At 48.3% G+C, this 23,697-nt stretch overlaps 2 protein-coding genes across 7 annotated transcripts in view; one reads left to right on the top strand and one right to left on the bottom strand.

Moving 5' to 3' along the window:
• USP30 (ubiquitin specific peptidase 30) overlaps nucleotides 1-15,568 on the top strand; it is a 28,574-nt gene extending 13,006 nt beyond the window's left edge. The window contains exons 5-14 of one of the 5 annotated variants that reach the window (XR_009346115.1): nucleotides 2,897-2,995; nucleotides 3,594-3,639; nucleotides 4,820-4,914; nucleotides 8,507-8,566; nucleotides 9,087-9,173; nucleotides 9,969-10,049; nucleotides 10,155-10,374; nucleotides 12,447-12,567; nucleotides 14,045-15,200; nucleotides 15,430-15,568. Coding sequence is in view for 2 of the 5 variants with exons in the window: in XM_059140608.1 (XP_058996591.1) it covers nucleotides 2,897-2,995; nucleotides 3,594-3,639; nucleotides 4,820-4,914; nucleotides 8,507-8,566; nucleotides 9,087-9,173; nucleotides 9,969-10,049; nucleotides 10,155-10,374; nucleotides 12,447-12,567; nucleotides 14,045-14,309 (1,074 nt within the window). In the remaining 3 variants the exon portion in view is untranslated. The other 4 variants (XR_009346116.1, XR_009346114.1, XM_059140610.1 and 1 more) reach the window with 4 other exon arrangements.
• Nucleotides 15,569-16,539: 971 nt separating this feature from the next.
• ALKBH2 (alkB homolog 2, alpha-ketoglutarate dependent dioxygenase) lies at nucleotides 16,540-20,491 on the bottom strand. Of its 2 annotated transcripts, none has more exons than XM_059140612.1 (4): nucleotides 20,339-20,491; nucleotides 19,565-19,997; nucleotides 18,087-18,285; nucleotides 16,540-16,867 (listed from the first exon to the last, which is right to left on the bottom strand). In XM_059140612.1, the coding sequence occupies exons 2-4, from the start codon at nucleotides 19,839-19,841 to the stop codon at nucleotides 16,561-16,563; spliced, it is 783 nt and encodes a 260-aa protein (XP_058996595.1). In that variant the 5' UTR covers nucleotides 19,842-19,997; nucleotides 20,339-20,491; the 3' UTR covers nucleotides 16,540-16,560. The 2 variants fall into 2 exon arrangements, with proteins under 2 accessions (XP_058996595.1, XP_058996596.1); XM_059140613.1 differs by lacking the exon at nucleotides 20,339-20,491 and adding an exon at nucleotides 20,139-20,332.
• Nucleotides 20,492-23,697: the final 3,206 nt, after the last annotated feature.

Raw genomic sequence — 23,697 nt, 5'->3', positions numbered from 1 at the left:
GGGAGCAGGGGACAACAGTCGAAAAGGACTGCTGCCACGAGCAACTCTACAGTCTCACTTTTATTAGATAGAAAACAATAGCCAACAGAAGGATGGATGAAGGTCACACGTTAGTCACGTCTTGCAGGCCAGCAAGGAGGAGGGTCAGGTTTCTAGTTAACCAAGCACATTCAAAGGACTCATCTAACTAACAACGGGCACTTCTGGGAAGAGAAAGGAGCGACAACGAAAAAGGGGAGCAGGCGGTTTTCGTTCCACCCTGAGCTGACTGGGCGTTCCCGGGTGCTCGGCTTCCCTGAAGCAGGTGGCGTTCCGCCCTGAGCGAGCCGGGCATCCCCAGCTGCCCAGCTTCTGTGGAGGGGCGGCGATCCGCCCTGAGCAAGCCAGGCATACCCAGCTGCCCAGCTTCACGGTCGTACATCATCCTTCTCCCCAAAGACCTGTTGTCAGTATCAGTGTTTCTTAAGGCCATATCTAAATGTGCTTGGCAACTAGTAAAATCCTCCAGGGGTTACAGTTTAAGTAACAAATTGTTCCGAGGGGGCAGCAGCACTGTTGAAGTGGCAGAGGCAGGATTTGGGCCCCTCTGGTGCAGAAGTGCACAGCGAAGCTACCCTCTGCTTCAAGACATTCCTTGTCTCAAGGCCAAGTAGTTCCTTGGCCAACAGGGATAGAATAGGGTTTGGGTCTGACTCCAGCCTATCTTGGGATTCTTCTCTTTGGTGAACCCCTGCTCCTACTTCAGATGCCTTGTCCGCGAGCCTCCCTGGAAGAGCCAGTCCACCTTCAGGCTTAGCACCGCTGCTTGATCACTAGCCAGGCTGCCCCATCTATCCCTGGGTTGTGAGTCCCTCCAGGGCCTTGCCTCATTTATGTTTGAACCTCCCATCACTCTCTTGCTGACTGCTGTCCTAGCCTGGGAGGGATTCATGGATACACGTGGCAGATGTTTGTGGAATGCCTGCTTCAGGTGGGGCCTGTTGAGGGCCTGGGGTCGTGGTGGCGAATGGGACTTGCTGGGCTCCTGCTCGCAGGGAGTTCATATTCTAGCAGAGGACTGTGGGTAGTAAAGAGGTCATTTCAAGATCCACTAACAAGAAGAAAAGTGTGCTGATGTGCCAGTGTGAGCTGGGGGGCCTAGAGCTGGGGGTGGGAGGAAGAGAAACAGTGCAGAGACTCCCTTAGGTAGCGAAGGCTCTTCTGGAGACGTGAGGTTTTTGCTGAGACCTGAAGTCTGAAAATAAGGGAGGCCTGTGAGGAGCTTCAGACAGGACCTCGAAGGGTGAGAGGATACCACGTTTGGGGAAGGGCAAGGGGGCCAGCATGGCTGCGGCCAGGGGTGGGAGGGCAGTCGCAGGGAGGGGCTTAGACAGTGGCAAGGAGCAGATTGTGTGGGCCCCCGGGTGCCCTGGGCCAGAGTTGGGCTTCTGTTCTGTGTGTGGTGGGGAGCCACTGGCGGCCTGGAACAGGGACTGCTATGCCCTGGTCTGTGTTTGAACAGGACGTGCTGTACCAGGGAGACCGTAGTGGGGCAGAGGGAGCAAACAGGAAAGTCAGGAGGCCGTTGCAGGCATCCGGGCTGCTGATGGCCTGGCTCAGACTGGGGTTGAGGCAGGGGAGACAGAGTCCTCTGAAATTTGGGGTGTGTGTTGGAGGTAGAGGACCCCCCCTCACCAGCTGCACCAGCAGAAGGTGGAAGGGGAAGGCTTGTGTCAGGGAGGGGCCTTGCAGGAGGGTCTCCTTCAGGACATGCCTTTCCAGCAGAAATTTGAAGGATGAGAAGGAGGCAACTGTGTGAAGATGGGGCGGGAAGAGCAGGCCCTTCGATGGGAACGTGTGTGCTGGCTCACCGTTGAAAGCCGAGGAATAAAGACATCTACCTCTTAAAAGATCATCCTGGTGACCGCAGGGGGAGCACAGCTCTCCGTGCCTCCAGAATTCCGGGGAGGAGAGACCCGCCCATCCCTGAAGAGCCAGGGATGGTTTTGGCTTTTGGGGAGAGCAGCCCCCTGCCATATGATAAACAATTCCATGTCCAGGTGTGTGCCCCAAAGAACTGGAAGCCAGACTCTGGCGGATACTCGTGCACCCATATGCATAGCTGTACTATCCACGACCACTGAAGGTCGAAGCAGCTCCATGTCCATCAGCGTAGGAACAGATACACAAGATGTGGGTGGGGGTGCGCACACACGTGTGTGCATGCGCACACATGCAATAGAATATATATGCCTATATGTGCTTAGGTATTTATATACACACACAAAGGAATATTACTCAACTTTATGAAGGAAGGAGATGCTGACACAGTCTACACCGTGGGTGAGCCTCACAGACTTCGAGCTCAGTGGAGCCAGTCATGGAAGGACAAACACTATGATTCCTTGTGCAAGTTCCCACAAGGAGCCAAACTGCTGGACATAGAGGTGGCCACCAGGGAGGGGGTGGGGTCAGAATTATATGGGGACAGAGTTTCGGTTGGGAAAGCTAGATGAGTTATGCTGATGGTCACACAACAGTGTGAGTGTGCTTCACCCCACAGGGCTGTGTGCCTAAAAACAGGCTCAGAGGGCAGCTTGGATGTCGCATGTGTGCTTTACCACAGTAAAGCAGTCCAGTGGAGTGGAGGTCAGGGCCTTGTTGACAAAGCTGAAACAGGCTCAGAGACAGCTGGTGTGAAGGCAGCCCCACCAGCCCCAGCTCGCTCTCCTCTCTCCCCTTGGACCCCTTAGTTGAGGGCCTTTGGGGTGAAAATGTCTGGGATATAAAGTTCCATTTAATAGGCTGAAGCTTGAGAAGGTGGAAAGCAATTCTGCCCTCTTAGCTGCAGGATTCTGCCTGGCGGTGCACCCAGGGCCCTGTCGGGCGTCTCTGAAGCTGCTTTGCCCTTTGACAGGATGCCCACGAGTTATTCCATGTCATTACCTCGTCCCTGGAAGACGAGCGGGACCGGCAGCCCCGGGTCACCCATTTGTTTGATGTGCATTCCCTGGAGGTAAGCCCGTAGTAGTTCCAAGACGTGTGTGTGGTTTGTGCCTGTTTCACGGGGATGGATAGGGAACGCAAGTAGAGTCCTTGTACGACTCTAAACTCGGAAGTAAGTCTCAGTAAAAATCAAGAGTGGGCGTGGGCTGGGGGATTGTCTTTAGCTGCAACCTTTGCAGTTGGTGACTTTGGTTAGGGGTGTCAGGGCTCTTTAAAATGATTTCATTACTGCAATTTGTCTTGGCTTGGAGAAGAAAAGGTATTTTTCCCTCTATTTAATGCAGGGAACAAGGAGCCACAGGAATGCTAAATGAATCCTCACTTCCCTGGAACATGATAAATATTAGGGAGTTGATAAAAGTTAACTAATAAAGGAGTAGGGAGGAATGTTCCAGAGACAGGAAATGTGTTTTCCATTTAATGAAAGATTGGGTATGGTTACCAGCCAGAGAGACTCATTAGGGCTTCTATTAGGATCTCTAGTTAAAAACTGGGTTTAAGTGGTGCAACCAGCAGGGAAACTTGTAAGCTTTAGGAGCAGGGTGAGGGGGAATAAAAGGGATCGCAGGTGGATTTTCAGTCTGTTTTTTTTCTTTTTTCCCCTATAGCAGCAGCCAGAAATAACTCCTAAACAGATAACCTGCCGCACAAGAGGTAATCATTCCCCTTGAACTAGAACATGTAAGATGGGTACTTTTGAGATGTGACAGTGATTTGCTTGTTTAAAACAACAACTTTTTTCTGGGGACATCCAGTCCAGCTGGAACTGTGTGTACTTGCAGAGGAGTTTGGGTTTTACAGACAGCTCTACCTTGTTCCCTTGGGCCATCTTGAATTGTTCCCTCACACCTTGCTGTTTTCTGCCTGGAAAAAAAAGCAACGGATTTATTTCTACTTCCAACAAGGGTTTCCTTTTACCTTCTTGAACTGATCTCATGAGAAGCTCCTTAAGCTGAAACTGCCATGTCTTCAGCAGGTGATCACAGTCCTCGTTAGGAGGAGATTGTTTTTTTCTTAAGACCTAAACTTAAGGGGGAAAAAAGAAAAAGACATGTGAATTCCGTTATGCATCACTAGTAATAACAGTGACTATCTTTTCAGGCCCAAACTGTGTGCTGCGCCCTATAGCATCTCATTTAAGCCTCACAGCAGTGGTGTGAAGTTGATCGCGGGGATAATGAGTTAATAATTGTCCCCATTTCCAGTGAACCAAGGTTCACAGAGATGAAGTGACTTCCTGAGTCATAAAACTAATGAGAAGCAAAGCCAGGACAGAGCCCAGGGCTGCCTGACTGTAGGGCATGTGTTTCTGACTAGCCTACCATACTGTTGATTACTCCATCTCCCATCTTATTAAAAAAAAAAAAAAATTCCAGTTTTTCAGAACTTGCTTACTCTGATGATTTTTGGAAGTTTATCTCACTTTCTGGAGTATTCTGTCATGGTGTCCTTCCTTGGACATCTAAACATCCTTCCTTGGATATCTAAACATCTTAAATATCTAATAAATACATTATTCAATACCAGTTCCTTTTTTAAATTTAATTTTGTTTCAAGTCTTTATTTAAATTCAAGTTAGCTAACATATAGTACAAATTCCTTTTTTAAATGGGCTATACCCATTATATAGAAACCACATCGAAGGACTTGCGTAAATTTTCCTGTGAATGGGATGAGTTGTCTTTTTGATGGAAGTCCATAAGGAAAGCTCTTTCAGTTTACTTTTCAGGAACATTTATTTCAAAGAGGGAGTTGTTACCAAATACTAAAAAGGCTGGTGGGTTTTGAGGTTGGTGCCAAGGTGGCACACAGCAAGACATGTTCTGTGTTCCAGGCTCACCTCACCCCACGTCCAATCACTGGAAATCTCAGCATCCTTTCCATGGAAGGCTGACGAGCAACATGGTCTGCAAACACTGTGAACACCAGGTAAATACAGTACCAGTGCTTGCTGTTTTCTGGAGAGGTTTTCTTTCAACTCAAGACTTGGGAAGCATCTGTAGAGTGTGGAGTGATGTTGGTAGATGGCGTGTGTGGTCGCCTGGCTCTGCTTACTTCATGGATAGACCGCCTCCCTTTACTCAGTGCCCGCATGTCCTTTGACCCTCCTTGGCATCTTCTGCACTGAGAGGAGCAGACCTGAGTCTTGAGGTTGGGTCTACACTGACAGTAGACAACAGAGTCTGTTGTTTGGTGGGGTTTGGGTTTTGTTTTGTTTTTTGACCTTTTTTTTTTTTTTTTTTTTTAAAGATTTTATTTATTTATTTGCGAGAGAGAGAGAGAAAGCATGAGAGAGGGGAAGGTCAGAGGGAGAAGCAGACTCCCTGCGGAGCTGGGAGCCTGATGCGGGACTCAATCTTGGGACTCTGGGCTCCTGACCTGAGCCAAAGGCAGTGGCCCAACCAACTGAGCCACTCAGTGCCCTAATTTTGACATTTTAATGTAACTTTTTATTAGGAAAGTTTCCAACATAAATACAAAAATAGAGAATTGTGTAACTATCATCTCAATCAATTTTAGGATATCTTCAGCCTCCCTACCTCCCGGCAAAAGAACCCCCTGTACCCATTAGCACTTTCGGTCCCTGTAGTTGTGTATTCTGGATATTTCGTATGCATGCAATCATACAATACTTGGTTCTTGACTAGCTTCTTTCACTCAGCATCATGACTTTCTTTCATTCCATTAACATGGTGAATTGCAGTGATTGTTTTTTCTAAGGTTAAACTAGCTTTGTGTTTCTGGAATGAACACTTTACTGTGAGTACTTTGTGTCTATGTCTCTGAGGACTATCAGTCTTACAGTTTTCTCGTCATGTCTTGTCAGGTTTTGTTACGGGGATCATACTACCCTCATAACGTGAGTGGGGAAGTGTTCCTTCCCCCATTTCCTGAAAGACTTTGGTTAAGATCGGTATTATTTCTTCCTTAAATTAAATCTTCCTTAAATCTGCTAGAATTATCCATTTCTTTTTCTTTTTTTAGTTTTATTTTTGCAGAATTTCGTATAAGACTTTGCTGTTAGGTACATAGACATTTACTAATGATGAGTTGACTCTCACTGTCTTGATAAAATGTCCCTTTTTCTCTCTGGTAAATATTTTATCTTTGTCCTGGAGTCTATTTTGTCTGATTAATTTCCATCTAAGTAGTGTTTCTTCCCTTTTTTGGTAATTTAATTAATTTATTTATTTGAGAGAGCGCGGGGTGGGGGTGGGAGTGGGCAGATGGAGAGGCACAGACAGTCTCTCCAGCAGACTCCGCTGAGCGTGGTGCCTGAGGCAGGGCTCAATCTCACAACCCCGAGGTCATGACCTGAAATGAAATCAAGAGTTAGGCGCCCCTAACTAGGGTTTTTATAGGATATCTCTTTCTGTTGTCTTACTTTTGATCCAACTTGGGCCTGCACTATCCTCCACCTAGATCTTCCCCTTCGTCTCCCTGCATGGTGAAACGGTAAGTCAGCGGTGACTTCGGCAGGGGCGCCCACATGCCTGCCTTGCTTTCTTCCAGCTTGTCACTTGAAAGCGCTGTTCTCTTGCCTTCTGGCCTCCAGCTTTTCGGACGCGTTCCCAGCATCATTCACATCGTCCTCCTTTACGTGACATCTCGGTTTTCTCTCTCTGCCAGCTTGTAAGATTTTCTCACTACTTTTGAGCTTCAGCAGTTTGTCCGCCCTGTGCCTAGGTATCATTTTCTTTGTATTTGTTTGGAATTTGCTGAATCTCATAATTCTGTACCTTTTATGGTTTTCACCAAATTTGCACATTTGGGGGGCCATTATTTTTTCCCAAAACGTTAGGTGTACCCCATTCTCTCCTCATTGGTCCACTTGGTATTGTTTCACAACTCACTGAGGCTTGGTTCACTTATCTTCAACCTCTTTCCTACACATCCTTCAAATTGGGTAAGTCTGTGGACTTATCTTCAAGTTCATAGCCTCTGCTCTGTCTTCACTCTGCTTGTCCAGCAAACATTTCTTCCTTCCTTCCTTTCTTTCTTTCAAGATTTTACTGATTTATGAGAGAGGGAACATGAGAGCAAGCACCAGAAAGGCAGAGAGAATGGGAGAAGCAAACTCCCCACTGAGCAGGGAGCCCGATGCGGGGCTCGATCCCAGGACCCAGAGATCATGACCCAAACTGAAGGCAGAGGCTTAACCCACTGAGCCACCCAGGCGCCCCTCAGGGAACTATTCGTTTCAGTTATTTTTCTTAGTTGTTTAATATCCATTTGGTTCTTTATAGTTTCCATTTATCTGTTTCCATTTATCTAAGACTCTCCATTTGTCCTCCACCAGGACTAAATAACTCTTCCTTTGTGTCTTTGAGCTTACTTGTCACAATTCTCTTTTAAGGCCCTCATGTTAATTTCAGTATCCAGGTCATCCATGGGATTCTTCACCATGGGTCATATTTTCCTTTTTGCACTGTATGTCTAGTAATTTTTTTTTTTTTTGCATATTTAACATTGTAGTAGAGACTTGGATTCCGTTATGTTTCTCTGAAAAATAATGAATTCTGTTCCGATGTGCAGTTGACTGGGCTGAGCTCAAAGCCAAACTGTTTTCCCCACGTCGGGCAGCAAAATCTCGGGGCAATTTTTCAGCTTCTCGCTTTAGTTTTTTGGCTAGACTCTGGGGGTTTCCCTGTGTGGGTGTGCACACTTGCGTGTCCGTGTCTTGGAACTGGGCAGGGTTTGTACATTGATCTGGGGCCTCATCCTCTCTGTGGCTGCCCTCTTTCTGGGATTTCCCCCAGCCTCTGTACCAGCCTGGGCTCTGTCTTCTGAGACCTCCATCCTGTGAGAATGGAGCTTTCTGCCACCTGATACTAAACAGCATAGGCTGGGGAGTTCCCTCAAGCAAAAAGTCACACAGTGCAAATCTCTCTGTAAAGTTCCTGTTTTCCCAGGACTTGGCAGTAGCTCTCCAGTCATCCGAACGCTTGTGGTTTTTTTTGGTCCAGAATTTCTATGCATTATCTCAATGGTAGCTAGTCTAGCTAAGCTACTTTGCCATCACCAAAAGCAGCAATTTTTACCCTGTTTTATCATCTGGATTTTTTGCAGTTAATAACATAATAGGTGTGTCTTTCTGTACACTCACATACTCCTACTGTGCTATTTGGAACAGAGCGTACTCTTCTGTGGATATGATGTAATTCATTTAATCGTTCCCTAGAAATTTCAACTCTTCACATTTTGCTGCTATAAAATAATGCTGGGATGAACATCCTTACAGTTTTGTCTATGGTTATTTCCTGAGGATAAAATCCCTACATTACTGGTCAGGGATGTTCTCTTACCGTGATCTTATAAACTGGCCTTCGGTGTTACTGTACCACTTACATTGACAGGGTTGTTTGAAATAGAATTTGCTTCTAGGTAAGTACACTGTGTTTCATTATGTCAGCGTTGGGCATCAAAATACTAAACTGTTTCATAGGCATGTGTCTTCCCATCTCTAAAGCTCTGGTTTGAACGTGCGTCCTTTCTGGATTTTCTGCAATGTTTGTTTCAGAGTCCTGTTCGATTTGATACCTTCGACAGCCTTTCACTGAGTATCCCAGCTGCCACGTGGGTATGTACTGAGCGATGGTTTATTTGGGGTCCGTTTTGGAGACACTGAAATCTGAGCGGGCTTTGGGGCACTTTGTGTAGCCGATGTCCTGTGCGTTACTCAGGCACATGGTTGGCTGAACCTGTCTTGGTTGTCGTGTGTGGTACCATGGCCAATCTGCAGGGAGAAGAGAGTGAATGGTTTTTCTCCAGTTTCAGGAATTTTGGCTTTTTCTCCACACACACACACACACACACACACACACACACGTATTAATCTCAAATTCAAAGATCTCTAAAACGCTGTGGGAGTCTATACATTTCTGCAGTGTTATATACGTCCTCATAGCCTTGAATCCACCCATAACAGCAAGTGTAGGAAGCTTTGAGAGCTCCACATATGCTCAGGGAACATCCAGTTGCATCTTTCAAGCTTTATTGCCCATATAAGCAAAAATAAAGCTCTGGGATCACATTGTCTTCTGTTAATAGTTACCTTGTAATTGAATGGTAATCGTGAATTTTCTTTTCTGATGCTTAAGGGGCATCCACTGACCCTGGACCACTGCCTTCACCACTTTATCTCCTCTGAATCGGTGCGGGACGTCGTATGTGACAATTGTACGCAGGTATGCCTCTAACGCCTTGTGCCTCCCCCGAGCTGGTCCGGATGTCCTGATGCAGTACCTCTCATGCTGCCGCTCTCCACTGGCCTGAGCTCTTCCAACTAGATCCAGGGGGGCTTTGCGGCCTCAGCTATGTAACTTGGCTGGGAAATCGGTAGCCTGTGGACCAGAGCTCTTTCCCAGATGAGTTTACTTCATCTGCAGAATGTTTAAATTTTTTTTTAAAGATTTATTTATTTATTTGACAGATCACAAGTAGGCAGAGAGGCAAGCAGAGAGAGAGGAGGTAGCAGGCTCCCTGCTGAGCAGAGAGCCCAATGCGGGGCTTGATCCCAGGACTCTGGGATCATGACCTGAGTCGAAGGCAGAGGCCTTAAACCACTGAGCCACCCAGGCACCCCCATCTGCAGAATGTTTAAAGAGAAACTGTGAGTGTGGTGCTCTGAGATGGGAGCACTCACCTGCCAGTTCTCATGGGCTTGACTCCCCTGAGTGTCCGCATGTCATCCTCTGAAGAAGAGGAACCATGGGGACCAGAACTTCTGAAGACACAGAACAAAATAGATGACGCGCCGCAGCAGAGTTCCTTGTCATGCCATCCTTTCTCTTGTTCCCACTGTCACTGTTACTTAACGGTAAAACAGTGAGAGCATCTCACAATTAACTGGGCATCCGAGCTCCTTTCGCAGGTCAAAGTCAGGTGCCAACTAAATACAGACCTAACACGGACCTGGTTGCAGCCCTCCACAGACATTTCGTTCCAAGGAATTCTGCAGAGCCATCTTTCTCTTATTTCAGATCGAAGCCAAAGGCACGTTGAATGGGGAGAAGGTGGAGCACCAGAGGACCACCTTTGTTAAACAACTGAAACTGGGCAAGGTGAGCCCACCCCGCACACCTTGTTTGCTCTGCCCTCAGGGACCCCTCCCCCCACCATGTCCCACCTCCAACACGCGGCCCCCTCCGCTTTCTGTCCCTCTGCAGCTGCCCCAGTGTCTGTGCATCCACCTGCAGCGGCTGAGCTGGTCCAGCCATGGCACACCCCTGAAGCGGCAAGAGCACGTGCAGTTCAACGAGTTCCTGATGATGGACATCTACAAGTATCACCTCCTTGGGCACAAACCCGGGCAGCCAAGCCCCAAGCCCAGTGAGGCCACGGGGCCTGCCCAGGACCTGCAGAACAGGCCGGTCGCCCCTGCCCCAGGTGTGTGCCCAAGGAGCCACCACTCGGAACTTCCGGCACAGGGAAGAGGAATCTGGCGTCACCACCTTCTGGGGCCCTTATGCCGCGAGGGGAGCTAGTCCAGCGGTTGCTTAAATTCCTTAGAACAGCAGGACTGGGGGTACAGGAGGGAAGAGCCCTAAAAAGAGGTTAAACGTACAAAGTAAAAAGGTATACGGTTTTAAAAACGGTATCATAGTTGACAAAATGTGGGAAGAAAAGCTTAAGATGGTTTTCTGACCTTTTGACTGAATGATAATTGGCCCCTAGCATTGCATCGAGCTCAACTGGCCAGGCAGGGTCTTGTCCTTTATGCAAATGTGGGGAGGAAAAGCTCTGGCTAAAGATCACACCTTCATTACTGAGCTCCTTACTGATCTCCCTCTACTTCCCTCCTCACTGGAGACTAATCGCTGAGTCGGGCCCCCGACGAGACTCGGCCCCCAGGGAGCAGGTCGCTCTTAACTGCCCTCAGCCTTGCTGAGGGGAAAATCGAGGCGCCGGGAGCTGAAAGGACTGGTGTAAGGACAAACATCAGTCCCCTGGGAGGACGGGCACCAGAAGGCAGCACTGGGCAGTTTTTAAAAGCTATCTTTTCTGGCTTCTTGAGTTCTTTAGAATTACATAAACGAGGAAAACCCAACAACTCTAAGGGCCCTGAGCCCAGACTCCCCACCCGCACCTGCTTCCAGTCCAGTCAGAGGCCTGGCTTCCCCACAGCCCAGATGCTCCTGACTCAGTAGCCCCTTGCTGCGTTTAATTTCTTGCCTCCACAGTTGTGCGGCCTGGCAGGACGCCATTCACAGGAAGACTATTTTACCTTTTTTCAGTGGATCTGTAAACGAACATTAGAGTCGTTGCAGTGGGAAGAGGGCTCAGTCTTTGGCTGCTATTTTATTTTATTTTTTAAAATATTTTATTTATTTATTTGACAGAGAGAGATGGCGAGAGAGGGAATACAAGCAGGGTGAGTGGGAGAGGGAAAAGCAGGCTTCCCAACAAGTAGGGAGCCCAGTGTAGGACTCAATCCCAGGCCCCTGGGATCATGACCTGAGCCAAAGGCAGACACTTAACAACTGCCCAGGTGCCCCGGCTGCTGTTTTAAATCCAGGCCCGGCTCAACCTGGATCCCTCCTCTCCCAGCCGGGGCACCGGGTCTGCTCATTGCCACAGCATGCTGGCCGTGGCTGCTGTATGGCCGACGGGGCCTGCTGGGTACTTACAGGCCCTTGACTGTGACTCAGGAAAAGAGAGGTCAAGATCTTCACTATTTTATCTACACCCATCAACATTTATCAACATGGTTATATGTTGGTATTCTTCAGAAGCTGGAAATTAATAGAGAATGTTTAGGTAGTGGTTCTAACCAGGGAGTTCTGTTGCCCAGGAGACATGGGGCAGTGGCCAGTGGCATTTTTGGTTGTCACAACCAAGAGACGGGTGTTACTGGCATCTGGTGGGTAGAGGCCAGGGATGCCGGAAACATCCTCTGATGTGCAGGATAGCCCCGACAAGCAAGAGTTACTCAGCCAATGTGTCAGCAGTGTCAAGGTTGAGAAACCTTGGTTTAGGTTGAAATGCCAGTAAATTAGCTACAGCCTAACTGGCGGATCTTTAGCAAACGGACAGGGAGCTTCAAGATTCACAAAGCTGTCAAAGTAAGCAGCAGACTAGAAGCTAGACCCACTTTTCCTACCCTGGATTAAGAATGTCAGTGACAAAAAGGTAGGGGCGCCTGGGTGGCTCAGGCCGTTAAGCATCTGCCTCTGGCTCAGGTCATGATCTCAAGGGTCTTGGGATCAAGTCCGGCTTCTCGCTCAGTGGGAACTACAGTTCTCCCCCTCCCCTTTCCCCTGCTCACTTTGCTCTCTCTCTCAAATAAAATCTAAAGAAAACAAAACACAAAAAAGTAGGAATCAACCTAACACAAAATGAACTGCTTGTTTTTTTCTTTGCAGCATTGTTGGGGAGTTAAACTCAAGGTAGTGGAGGCTGTGTTGTGTTGTCCCACAGCTACTGCTGCTGTAATCACTTGGAGCCTTTTTCTCTTGCAGTTCTGAATCAGCCTGCGGGCCCCAAACCACAAATTTTTATGAATGGCGCCTGCTCCCCATCTTTATTGCCTCCCCTGCCAGCCCAGATGCCCTTCCCGCTCCCGGTGGTTCCTGACTACAGGTGAGCTGCTCTGGGGAGGCACAGTCTTCATTTCTCGTACCTGCTGGTTCTCTCGGTTTCCAGAATTAGCTTTGCAAAGAAACGGATGACAACATAGACATTTGTTCTTTCATCTTAAGGTATAATCTCACTATTACACATTCCTGTTTATTTTTGTCCCAAATGGAAAGCACTTTAAAAATTAGAATTCTTGAAGTACGTAGAATTTAAATATGTATGTTCTGTGTATACATGTGGGAATGCACGTATAAAGTACAAAGGAGGGAATTTCAGATTTCTTGGGACACCTCCGAGACAGCAGTCAAACCTTTAAGGCCTTCTGTGTACACCTGCCACATTAATGGACGTCCACTGGTGGGGAAGACCGGTGTCTTCCCCATGCCAGGAAGCCCCCGTCTGCATTTTTTTTAAATTTTTTCAATTTATTTATTTTCAGAAAAACAGTATTATTTTTTCACCACACCCAGTGCTCCATGCAATCTGTGCCCTCTATAATATCCACCACCTGGTACCCCGACCTCCCACCCCCCCCCGCCACTTCAAACCCCTCAGATTGTTTTTCAGAGTCTGTAGTCTCTCATGATTCACCTCCCCTTCCAATTTACCCCAACTCCCTTCTCCTCTCCATCTCCCCATGTCCTCCATGATATTTGTTATGCTCCACAAATAAGTGAAACCATATGATAATTGACTCTCTCTGCTTGACTTATTTCACTCAGCATAATCTCTTCCAGTCCCGTCCATGTTGCTACAAAAGTTGGGTATTCATCCTTTCTGATGGAGGCATAATACTCCATAGTGTATATGGATCACATCTTCCTTATCCATTCGTCCGTTGAAGGGCATCTTGGTTCTTTCCATAGTTTGGCGACCGTGGCCATTGCTGTTATAAACATTGGGGTACAGATGGCCCTTCTGTATCTTTGGGATAAATACCCAGGAGTGCAATTGCAGGGTCATAGGGAAGTTCTATTTTTAATTTCTTGAGGAATCTCCACACTGTTCTCCAAAGAGGCTGCACCAACTTGCATTCCCACCAACAGTGTAAGAGGGTTCCCCTTTCTCTAACACATGTTGTTTCTTGTTTTGTTAATTTTGGCCATTCTAACTGGTGTAAGGTGATATCTCAATGTGGTTTTAATTTGAATCTCCCTGAGGGCTAATGATGATGAACATTTTTTCATGTGTCTGATAGCCATTTGTATGTCTTGATGGGAGAAGTGTCTGTTCATATCTTCTTCCCATTTTTTTGATATGTTTGCCTGTTTCGTGTGTGTTGAGTTTGAGGAGTTCATTATAGATCCTGGATATCAACCCCATCTGCATTTTAAGGGTTATGTAGTATTCACTTGTACGAAGGTACCCTTGAAGCAGTCCCCCATCACTGAATATCTGGGATACTTTCACTTTTCAGTTTTGCCCAGGACCCTTTTTTGTGTGTGTCTGTAAACAGCTTGCCTGTGTTCCTCCCATTCAGCTCCTCCACATACCTCTTCCGGCTGATGGCAGTTGTGGTCCACCACGGAGACATGCACTCGGGACACTTTGTGACTTACCGACGGTCCCCGCCATCAGCCAAGAACCCTCTTTCAACCAGCAACCAGTGGCTGTGGATCTCTGATGACACGGTCCGCAAGGCCAGCCTACAGGAGGTCCTGTCCTCCAGCGCCTACCTGCTGTTCTACGAGCGCGTTCTTTCCAAGATGCAGCACCAGGGCCGGGAGTACAGGGCAGAAGAATGACTGCCCTACCTCAGAGCCGATGGCATTGTCCACGCCAGCCAGGAACCAGGCAAGATCTGACTGTGTGTGTGTGCGCAGATGGCCCCTGCCAGAGCCCTTCGCCTTCTGGGTGTTCTCAGAGCAGGCTCCATAAAGGAGCTGCTGGCCCCAGTTCAAACCAAATCCGGCCCCCTGAACAGCTTTGCAAGTGTGCACTGGGTGGTGTCCTCCCTGTGCTCCGACAGCATTCACTCTGTCTACAACGTCTTTTTACTCATCTGATACAGGTAATTAAATGAAACCCGGTTCCGGAAGCCACCTTTTTTTTATATTCGGCTATGTTAGGTGTTCTCAGAGGGGCAGTAACTTTCCCTAATCCTCCAGTCGGTTTCAGCATAGATCTTTTATTTTTAATAAGCAGGCCCATAAAAGGTTAAATTATTAAAGGCAACAATTTAGAAGAAAAAGTGCCTTTCCCTTTCGATTGCTTTTGTAGCACGTCCATTCTGGAAAATACACCTTGTCTGAGAGTCCTCGGAACAACTTTTGAAAAGCTCTGCTCCTTCCAAGTTTCTCTATGGAGAGCAACAGGACAGCTAAAAGATGCCTGAAGAACACCCGCCTTCTCTTTATGTGGGTCTTTTCTAATCTTTGGATTTTTTCTATGTCATCAAAGTGCACCTGCCAAATCTGGCCCATCAGCTCTGAGCTGCTTGCTACTCGCTTCTGCTGTGAGCACACTGGCCGGAGGACGTGATGAGGGTCCGTCATCAGACTGAACAGTGGGCAGAGAGCTGTGTCTGCGCCAACCACTCTGGACAAAGCCTGTTTTTACACGAAGCCTCCCGGCACCGGCCAGATGGACAGTTATCTTGAATTCTGTTGCCCCTGCAGCATTCCCAAGGTTTGCAGGTGCCACTGGGGGCCATGTGAGAGGACAGTCCTTGCCTGGGTTCGGGAGCTGGGGTGGGAAGGGCACGGACCACAGGGCTGCAGTTGGGCTTCCTTGTTTAGCAGAGGGAAGGCTTAATGCTCAGCGAGCATCCAAACCCCAGCCCTTTCCACAGAAGAAAAGAAAGTTATCAATTTGTAAAAAAACTATCCTTGCCGCTGATCATCTAGTATTGTCGTTTTGTTATAGGTCCATACTCTATACATTTACTGGCTCCCCACAGCCCAACACAAAGACTTTACTGAGCATTCCCGTCCCTCTTTGGAGAAGGCTCCTGGATACAGCCCAGCGCCACAGGGAGAGCGAGGACACGGCAATAGCTATGTTGTAGCTAGGCTTTTTATTTAAAAACAAAACAAAATTCAAATGGACTCTTCAGAGTTAAGATTTGGAATCTGAGCTTTCTGAAAGGTCCCCCGAGGCAAGGCCGAGACCTGGCCTTCCTCCAGTGGGGGTGCGGGCTGGTAAGTGCTGCCAGCCCAGGCCCGGGTGTCCACTAAGGGCACCAGGGGCCCAGGGCATCACTATCTTGCCAGGCCCAGCATACACCCCAAGCACTCACAACTTAACGACTGACTGAAGGTACTGTGGAAGGTTCTATGGGCCACAGACACCCGGAGAGAGGAGCCGTGTGAAGCATCCTTCCCGATTCCGTCGCAGGCCCTGGCTGGGATGTTGCTGTGAGCAGAGCTGTTTTTGCCCAAATCCGGGGAACAAACACCCAATGACATGACCTTACATCGAACCGTGAAGCTGTAGCTCTCAGTTAACTGCTTTCCTGCCTCTGCTTCCTCTTTGAAACCTGCCGCTAAAGAGATGCAGAGCACAGAACGTTCAGCTGGAAGCAGATGGTGGGTCAGAGGCCGGGGTGTCCGTGTAAGTTCTCTGAGCCGGATGTAAAGCTGACGTCCTCGTTTTGTAAATTATTAGGCATTAAGTAGCAGCCGCAACATCACCTTTCTAGCTTTAAGTTATTTACAGAGCGGCTTCTCTTGGCAAAAACCTAAGTTACACCTAAGTTACACGAGTAGTTTATGCCATAACTGCTGATTTCTGTATTTGCTAAAGGTACCTTTTGTATCTGCTGTGTATTATAGTAATAAAAGAATCTTTTTGTTAGGAAAAAAGAAATCAACTGGTATTCTTTCATAACTGACCAATTTGCTACAACCATCCTCTCTGTATTCTGCATTGTTATGTAATAAGCCCCATGCTTGGATGAAGCCTTTCCTATGTTCCCTGCTGGGAAAAGAGATGCCATCTCCCTCTTGCAGTAGAAAGGGAAGGAGAAAAGAGAAGTACAAACCACCGACAAAGTTTTTACTTTTTAGCAGGCAGAATTTTGCGAAATGTCAGATTGACCCGTGGAGCTAGAATCTTATTTCGTATGGGGAGACTGTGGTACCAGTGAGTGTTGGTCGGGTGGTTCATCATGAGCAAACTCCCGTGCGCCAGCTGAAGCCGAACCACCTCTACCTTCCGGGTGGGCTTTTTCCCCCGGGAATCCTTATGCCGGAAGAAGAAGTCTCTGCAGGCCCCGAAGGAGACAGAGGCTATGGGGCTCCCAGGAGCCAGTTCTCGTTCATCGTCTCTGTGCTCCCCGATGTGGTCACGGCCGTCCTTGTACCTGCAGTGACAACACAGGCCCAGTTTACAAAACAGCCCTCTCCTAGAACGCGCCAACAGGGCTGAATCCTCACTTTCCTATAGTGTGACAGGTGCCGCGAGCGGCCCCCGCTGTGGTTCTGCAGGGGCTAGAGGGCCTCCTCTGGGTCCGCAGATGAGCCAAGCCTGAAGCATTCCCACTCAATCTGCTCGTGTTCGATCATGTGCTTTAAAATGTAACTCACCAAAAGCAGCTGAAAGCTCATCTTGGGGTTTTCCCGGTTCATGTATGTAAACCTTTAAATGATTTCTCCCCACACTTAGAATAAAAATACCCTGAGTCCTTGCCAATTTGGCCCCTACCCATCTCTGAGCTTACGATAGCCCTCTCTCCTTCCCCTCATTTGCTGCTCCAGCAGTCTCGGGGGGCTTTCTGCTCCATACACACTCCAAGCCCTCTCTGCTCTTCCTCAGGATGTCTGTGTGGCTTGTTCCCTCTCTCCATGTAGTCTACAGCTCCAACATCAGCACCTGAGGGAGCCCTCTGCTAACCACCTTCCCCTGAATTCAGGGTTGGAAAACAGGGCGGTTCTCTCCCCCAGTGGATGCTTAGCAGTGGTGGCTGTGATGGGGTTGGGTTGCTGCTGGCATCCAGCAGGTGGAAGCTGGGGAAGCTGCTCACATCCCACAAAGCACAGGACAGCCTGGACAACAGAATTATCTTGCCCAAAACGTCAGAACGTTGCTGGTGCGAAACCCTGCCCTCAAACCCAAAATCAGCCTGTTTAATTTTCTTCAAGACACTTAATAGCATCTGAAATGATCTTGTTCAGCGGATTGTTCACAAGAGAATCCCCTCTCAACTTCCCACTGAGGCCTGGGCTCCATAAGGACCTAACAGTAGATGCTGTCCTGGCCACATCCTTGCTGCACTAAAGTATCTGTTATACAAATGAAATATGGTGGGTCTTAACTCTAGGGAACAAACAGGGCTGCTGGAGGGGAGGGGGCCCGGGGGTCGGGCATGAAGGAGGGCACTTGATCTGATGAGCACTGGGTGTTCTACGCAACTGACTAATCACTGACCTCTACCTCTGAAACTAAGGTTGTACTCTGTGTGGGCTACCTGAATTTAAATTTAAAAAAAGGGAATCTTAAACTCCTGCCCTCAGAAGACGCAGATTTATACAATTCAGTCCAGTACCCTAAAAAGGAAAAGGAAAAAAATCCCAGAATGTCACCTGTTGACAAGCACAAAGTTGAAGGTCTCTCCTGTCACCACAGAAACACGATCCCGGACATGCTCTAGAACTGGGATCCAGGGCTTTGGAGACAGAGTGAGGCCCGAGAACGTGTATGTCAGCCCTGCGTTGCCATAGGTGGCTTGCTTCCTGGGCACGCTGTGCCACTTCCCGAACACCTGGACCCTGGCCAGCGCACCTGCGCAGATAAAACAGGGCAGCTCAGAAGAGGTGTGTGAGGAGCCCACATGCCTGCTCCCTGAAGATTCAAGATCGAGTGGGAACTGAAAAAGGAGTAATATTTCACTTTTTGACCGAAGACAAAAATCACTGTGGCTTGCCCAAAATGTTCATGGAAGACCGTGATCTTGTCCTACACAGAGAAACATGCTCTCGTCCAATTTTTTTTTTTTTTTTAAACAACATGCCTTAATTGTCTTAACTCCAGGAGAAACTAACTAATAAGAGGCTGAAATGCAAGCAAGTTGAAGTCAGGCTACACACTAGGGTGATTCTGCCAACCATGGGGACTAAGGGTGTGGGGTCCCCAAGAGATGGAGCTAACACAGTGAAGGCTGCAGGTTGGGAGGGGTCTTCTGTGGGCTTTTTCTTTTTAAAAGATTTTATTTGACAGAGCGATCATAAGTAGGCAGAGAGGCAGGCAGAGAGAGAGAGAGGGAAGCAGGCTCCCCTCTCTGCAGAGAGCCCCATGCAGGGCTGGATTCCAGGACCCTGAGACCATGACCTGAGACAAAGGCAGAGGCTTAACCCCCTGAGCCACCCAGGTACCCCTCCCATGCCCTTTTTCTCGGCCTCCACGTGCTTTGCCACCTTTCAGGAGTTCTCCATGTGTGTTCCTGGGCCAATAGGACCAACAGCATCAGCAGCACCTTGGAACAACTACTAGACTGGTGGGGAGGGGTCAGGTGATCCCAGTTCTCAGAAGCAACAAGGTCTCCCCTTCCCCACCCTGGCCTCGAGCGAGGTGGGAGTGTTGGTGGTGATGCCAAGAACCCTCCTGTGGGGGAATTACCTGGTTATATGCTGTCTCTCTTACTAGACCAGCGGCACTTTACAGTCACCTGGAGGCTTTCTAAAAACACTGATGCCGAGGCTGTACACCCCTTCCCCCACCACCCAGCTACTCTGATTCAGCTGGTCTCGCATAAAACCCAGCATCTTTTTGGTTTGTTTTTGTTTTTTTTTTTAACTTTCCCAGCTGATTCTAATGACAGCCAGGTGGCAAATCATTCTCAAGTCTGTCAGCTCCTGGTAGGCAGGCAATCTTTCCTCCAGTTTGTATGCCAAGTGCCCAACATGGTGCCTGGAGCAGAGATGCCCAGAGAGTATGTGTTGAATCAGTTAATGAAGTCACCAGCAATTAATGGCTCCTGAGTTCGGATTTCTCCAAACACAAAGCACTAGTTTTTTTTCAAAACAAGTCTTCAACACGCACACCCTGCAAGTCCTCGGCTTACCTGTAAAATATTCCACTTCTTGCTCCAGCTCCTGGAAAATCTTGTCTGCTTCGGTTTTGCCAAACAGGACTGTGTAATCACAACTCAGGCCCTCCGCTCGGATGTGCCGCCAGCTGGGGCCCGCTGAGTGGCCTGCATTCGTCGGGGTTTCTGTCCTGGACCTTTTCCTGCTGCTCTCCTTGTCTCCTCTCAGCCCTGCTGGGCCTTCTCTGCTCTCCTCTGGCTCCCTCTTTCCCAAAAGGCCCCCTAATGCCCCCTTCACCAGGAATCTGTCCATTCTGTCTCCACAAAGCAAAGATCTGGGAGCCAGTGGCAGGGCGGAGAGAGATGGGCCAGACTCTGGCCCAGATGCTTTAAAAGTTTGGCTTGTTGGCCAAATGGTCCTACAGAATTTTCCTCGGTGTTTTCAAGTTCCCACTTTTAACACCATGTCCTAGAAAGGAAGCAGAGTATGTTGAAGTCTGAAGGGGCCCTCAGGATGTCCTGGGTCCCCCCCACCCCTGGCTATGCATCACAATCACCCCGCAGGCTTGCAAAACCCCAAATGTGTGCATTCCATCCCGAAGCACCTGACCTCTTCAAGAAAGCCCAGCCTGGCACGCCTGGAGAAGGGAAGGAGGGTCCCCAAAGTCACCCAGAGGAGATTCCCGGTCTCCTTTTCGCTCACTACCGACCGGCCTCCCACGCCAGTATCCTCTTAGGGAAGTATAGGGATCTTCAAATGGCCAGGACTCAGAATCTGAACGCAAAACAGTTACACGTGGTCATACGCACATCAAACTCCGGTAGAAAATAAGAACTGTGACTACGTTCTCGGCGGAGTGGGGGGCCCTGACACCCAAGACAGGAGCAGCGCCGCCCCGGGTCCCTGCAAACTCCAGAGGCGGGGCCCGCGGGAAAAAGATAACACCGGGGCCGGAAAGTCACTTCCGGGTAGATTTCCGGGGCCCTCTGGGAAATGTAGGCACTTGGGCGGAAGCAGTGTGAGGAGCTGCTCCCTAGCGCCACCTGTTGGCTTCCTGGACGCGCTGCAGGCCCTGAGGGTTTTCTGCCCAGGTGCTCGGTCCCTGCCCTAGGAGGATCCTCGGTGGTTTGGGGGCTGTTGTTCCCTGTCGCCTCCCCCTGGGGATTCGGTGGGCGTCCAGACTGGGAGGTGGGTCGCCTGGTGGGAGCATGACCCCATGGCTTCCGCATTCGTCTCCACCACTCTGGCTGTGTGTTTCCTGCAGGTCCCTTGTAGCTTCACCGGCATAGTGAGGGCTATGAAACCTCCGCCGCGAAAGCCCTGTGAGGATGAGATGGCAGGACTCACGAGGAATGCTTCTGAGTTCCAAATAAATGTCGGGTTCTGTCATCGCTCATTTTTGATGATTCTGTCTCCTCCAGTGCAATGAAAGCTCCGTGGGATTTGGGACCTGTGTTTTGCATCTTCTTAGTGCACAGTTCCACAGATTTTGGTCAAAGTACTGAGTTGTGTGACCACCACCACAATCAAGATCCACAACGGTTGTCACCCCACAAAATTCTCCCAAGCCTCTTGGTTAGAAACTCGCCCTTGTCCGATGCCACAGCCCCCCCACTGCCCCGCCCCTGGCAACCAGCAGTTTCCAGTCCTTATACTTCTGTCTTTTCCAGAATTTAAAAAAAAAGATTTTATTTATTTGAGAGAGCACAAGCAGGGGGAGCAGCAGGCAGAGGGAGAGGGAGAAGCAGACTCCCCGCTGATAGGAAGCCGATGTGGGGCTGAGGTCATGACCTGAGCCCAAGGCAGACACAACCGGAGTCACCCAGGTGCCTCTTTTCTAGAATTTATGAATAAAATCAGATAGCCTTTGGTGTCTGGCCATTCATTCAGCTTAATGCTTTTAGGATGTACCATTGTTTCGGTTGTTTCTTTTATGACTCGGTAGCACTGTGTGGTTTGGATACCCTAGGATTTGTTTACCTGATCACCCCACCTCAGCTGAGGGGCCTTTGAGTTGTTTCTAGCTCAGTGCAATTACAAATGAAGTCACTGTATCCATTCTAGTATAAGCTTTCCTGAATGCAGATTTTAATTGCACTTGGGTGAACACCTAGGAGTGGGATTGCAGGGGCATATGTTAAGTGTTGTGTTTCACTTTGTACCCAAACTGAATGTATTTAAAAATGGCCGGAAGGGTACAGGATTTTGAGGTTTTTCTTGTTTGTTTGTTTTAAATAGGAATATATATAAGTTTCTTTCTTTCTTTTTTTTTTTTTTTAAGATTTTATTTATTTGACAGAGAGAGATCACAAGTAGGCAGAGAGAGGAGGAAACAGGCTCCCTGCTGAGCAGAGAGCCCAATGCAGGACTCAATCCCAGGGCCATGAGATCATGACCTGAGCCGAAGGCAGAGGTTTAACTCACTGAGCCACACAGGTGCCCTGATTTGAGTTATGAGCTTCTCCCCTGACACACCAGGCTCCTTGCCCTAGGCACAGGAACATGACAGGGGGATAAAGTCCCTGTGATGTCATTTTTTGGAATATAGATGAGGTTAGTTGGGGTCCTGAGCCAAGAGCCAAGAGCCAAGAAAGAATTCCTTAGACATGTTGGGTGCAAAATAATAGTTTTGTTAATGATGAAGTTCTAGAACCTAGATGAGGTTCGGTGGGCTGAGGTCCGGAGCCGATGACCAAGAAAGAATTCTTGAGACATCTTTGGTGCAAAATGGTGGTTTATTACTGGGACAGGACCTGTGGCCAGGAAGAGCCATTGCCCAGGGCTGTGAGGGATGGCAGGTTATGTACCCTGCAGTTGGGGGAAGGTGAGGGGAAGGTGAGGGGAAGGAAGGTTTCAATGGAGTTTTCATATGCTAAAGAGGGTCTACAAGGTGCCAGAAGACCAAGGTTGTCTTTTAGCAAACCATTAACATCAAGATAGTTGGGAGATTCCCATCTTGCAGGATTGTGATCTCTGCAAGTTAACTATTTGCTTATTGTTCATGGCAGTCAGGGCTGCATCATTACCGAGGGGGAGTGGATGGCGAGGGGTGTGCAAGGCGCCAGCTTTTGCTTTGTCTTCAGCCAGCATCGTGCTCCCTCATCATTCCCCCCTGAACAATTTTGACCCTTAAATCTTTAAGGTGGTTGAAGGTGGAAGGTCTCATCTTCTGTAACTTCTTTCTGCTGAATAGGGGCATAGAGCTGTCCCTACCTACTTGAATCAACATTGATCAGTGGAGGAACATATTATATAGGGGAGTTACGAAAGGCGGAGGCAGCTGAATCCAGCGCTGACAGTGAAGTGTCTCTGCACGTAGTCAGGATCATCTGTCGCTGTGAAGTCATTGCAGCAATGGAGTCTGGGCACCAAGTATAGAAACATTGAACAAAGCAACACATTAAGATTAATAAGGCGGTAAGAATGAGAATCCCAAGAAAGAGATTTTTAAATTGTTGGCCAAAGTCCTCCTCCAAAACAGAAAATAACCATTCACTGAGAGATAGAAGGATCTTGTAGAGCCTTAATCTGGGCATTTGTATCTTATTAGTCCTGTGACATTTTTGTGATAGTCTGGGATGTACACACAACATTCTGTTTTGATAATTGCACATGTGCCACCCTGTGCTGCTGTCAGGACATCTAAGGCCATCCTATTTTCTGGACTGCCTTGCGTATCTGTGAGACTTCAGTATTAAGTAGGGAGATGCTATTCAGTGAATCACTGAGTGCCTTTATAGTATATTTACTAAGGGCTTCTACATGCCACATGACATCCTCTAGTCCCACAGATGGAACAAAAATGGATGCAAAGTGATCATACCATTTAAAAACAGATCATGTCCATCTTTGCTTTAAATTGGGGAGATTAGCTGGAGTGGTGATGGTTTTAGCCATGTGCCCAAGAATCCAGGCAAATCCTAAAGTACAGTGACTTATCCACCCTGGAGGAAGCCAGGGCCAAAGGTTAGTTCCACATATCCAGTGGGTTCCGTTTGGAGCAGATCATCTAATGCCAGGTCGCCTTACCCAATCAGTAGCAAGCCAGTCAGTGGCTTGGAGTACTATTACTTGGGAACACATTTCTAATGATAGCCATCCTAGATGTCCTGTGTTATTTGCCCAAGTATCATACGTATGATTTCTTTGTTCCCAGCATAAAACTGCT

The sequence above is a fragment of the Mustela lutreola genome, chromosome 11 (genome assembly GCF_030435805.1).
Source record: "Mustela lutreola isolate mMusLut2 chromosome 11, mMusLut2.pri, whole genome shotgun sequence".
Taxonomy (NCBI): domain Eukaryota; kingdom Metazoa; phylum Chordata; class Mammalia; order Carnivora; family Mustelidae; genus Mustela; species Mustela lutreola.
Note: the sequence above shows the minus strand (reverse complement) of the source record. Positions and strands in the feature narration are given on the sequence as shown.